Raw genomic sequence first — 2,308 nt, 5'->3', positions numbered from 1 at the left:
ATAAAAGAATAATTTTACATATATAATAAGTAATTTGTTAATTTAATATAAAAATGTGCTTACTTTGTTTTTATCAGTTTTACAATTATTTAGTTATATATTTAAAATATTTTTAATCCATGATCTATTAACAAGTTATTGTATTACTTTTTTGAAAACATCACTTATTACTAAATTATTTTATTATTTGCAATTAATATTAAATATTATTATAAAAAATTATTTATTAATTTATAAAAAAATTAATTTAAATTTTTTATATAAAAAATATAAAAAAATACTGATCAAGTGACTGATATGATATAGATATTAATATTTTAATCATACATCATGATTGTCACTTCATATGAAAATAATATAATAAATTACACCATTGATTAAATGTATTAATAAATTTACTGAATTGAATAATATGATGTTTATCTTATAGGCAGCTTAATTTAGTTTACATCAAACTTTATCAGTTAGACAATGTTTATCAATAAATGCAGACTTTGGTTGATGACTATACATAAAAATTGAACATATTACTAAAATGGCACCTATAGAAAACTGAAAACTCAAATTAAAATTAAAAAGATATATTGAAGCTACACAAGAAATTATAATAGCTAAGGATGTGGCAAAACCTTTAAGTATATTATCTGCATATTTAACCACCATTGCAACAATGAGACCTCCACCTGCTTGAAGTACAATTAGATAACAAATAAATAAATCATAGCCAAAGAAAAAACCTTGTTTCTGTAACATTTCACCATCATTTACAAAACATGTAATTAATCCAAAAGGTAAAGATAATAAACTTAATTGAATGTTTCTCATCCATACAGATATATCTGAATCTTTTAATATTTTCTCAAAATATATGCCTGCAAAACCTGATAAAAAACATGCACTTAAGGCAGCTGAAAATCCAAGTAAATGGTTTTGTTCTATGCCAGATGACAAAGTAGTGTCCGAATTTTGTGCTAATTGTACTAATACTACTCCTATAACTAATAATATTAGAGCTCCCCATTGAGTGTTTCTTAAAGATCTTCGTAGTATTACTACAGCAAAAAATGCTGTTGTTAAGATTTTAAGTTGATATGTTACCTAAGAAATAATATATACAAAAACATAATATTAATACATTACAAAAAAAATAATAATAATATAGGATATAGGATATTTTGCACATACCTGATAAGTTGCTGCATCTAAATTAGATGCTGATACATATAAAAGATTATTTTGTATAATATATAAAAGTGATGGCACAGATACTTTTAAGGTATCAATAGGCTGTTTTATAATTGTTAATTTTAGAGAATCAAAAAATTTTAAAAAATTTCCTTCTTCAACAAAAACTAATATTAGACATGTTAAAAATTTAACAACTTCTGCCATAACAACGGCTAAAAAATATTATATTATATAATAATTTATATAATTAATAAATAACAACAGAAAAATTAATTTTTATAAAAAATGTACCAGTTGATGAAAGAAACATATCTCCTGATCTTGTACGTGCATAACGCATACTAAGTCCAACCAGAGCATTTTGTAATGTAAGTATAATTAAACTAACATATTTTAATATCTGATCACTTCCTTCAAAATAAATAAAATATCAAAGAATAATTAAAATTAAAATTATATTGATAGATATATATAAAATATAATTATTTATATTTTATAATATATTTTTTCATATTAAAATTATATACTTACGTTGCTGTGCTTTCATTATATTTTTTTATAAACAATATTTTTAATATGATGAGCAATGGATCATTTCGTCTACAAAATAATATATTTTAATAATTGCTATTAATTGTTATTTTATATTTTAGATAAGATATAAATACATAATATACTTAATTTTAATAATATGAAACATAAAGTGAAATATTAATATACATAAAATTTAATATTAAATATTATAAAATTTATCAAATATATTTCTAAATTTTTAATTCTTATTTAATATAATGTTATTTAATATAATTCAATATAAAAAAATAATGAAATAACATTATAAATCAATAATTTTTACAATATACGTATAATAAATAAATAATTTATATTACTTATAAATATAAAAAAGTTGTAATTTATATCTAAATATAAATATATTCATTGCACTTATATGATATTTTTATGAGATACTATATTAACAAATTTAGATATATATGTTTTATTAAAAAGTACGTAACATTTTTAATATCTAATATTTATTTTTTATATTTATATAAATATTTTCATTTTACCTTTATTTGCGTTTTTATTTAAATAAAAAAAGGAAAGTCAAAGCTATATA

At 19.3% G+C, this 2,308-nt stretch overlaps 1 protein-coding gene and 1 long non-coding RNA gene across 2 annotated transcripts in view; one reads left to right on the top strand and one right to left on the bottom strand.

The window, feature by feature from the left end:
* The window catches only part of LOC102673407, a 1,890-nt gene extending 1,066 nt beyond the window's left edge, over nucleotides 1-824 (top strand). The window contains exon 2 of the long non-coding RNA XR_421019.2: nucleotides 431-824. This is a non-coding gene — a long non-coding RNA (uncharacterized LOC102673407). The remainder of the gene's footprint in view (nucleotides 1-430) is intronic.
* Nucleotides 381-1,789, bottom strand: LOC102673541 (UDP-galactose translocator). The gene is made up of 4 exons (XM_006610569.2): nucleotides 1,720-1,789; nucleotides 1,480-1,599; nucleotides 1,186-1,400; nucleotides 381-1,098 (listed from the first exon to the last, which is right to left on the bottom strand). The coding sequence occupies exons 1-4, from the start codon at nucleotides 1,733-1,735 to the stop codon at nucleotides 451-453; spliced, it is 999 nt and encodes a 332-aa protein (XP_006610632.1). The 5' UTR covers nucleotides 1,736-1,789; the 3' UTR covers nucleotides 381-450.
* Between the last annotated feature and the right edge of the window lie 519 nt (nucleotides 1,790-2,308).

This window comes from Apis dorsata, unplaced genomic scaffold (assembly GCF_000469605.1).
Source record: "Apis dorsata unplaced genomic scaffold, Apis dorsata 1.3 scaffold_74, whole genome shotgun sequence".
In the NCBI taxonomy this organism is placed as follows: domain Eukaryota; kingdom Metazoa; phylum Arthropoda; class Insecta; order Hymenoptera; family Apidae; genus Apis; species Apis dorsata.
Note: the sequence above shows the minus strand (reverse complement) of the source record. Positions and strands in the feature narration are given on the sequence as shown.

Bases quoted from the DNA above. Each gene is read 5' to 3' on its own strand.
- LOC102673541 (XM_006610569.2), bottom strand. The intron at 1,401-1,479 runs GTACATTTTTTA...AATATTTTTTAG, and splicing joins TATGTTTCTTTCATCAACTG to CCGTTGTTATGGCAGAAGTT. The intron at 1,099-1,185 runs GTATGTGCAAAA...ATTATTTCTTAG, and splicing joins TAGATGCAGCAACTTATCAG to GTAACATATCAACTTAAAAT.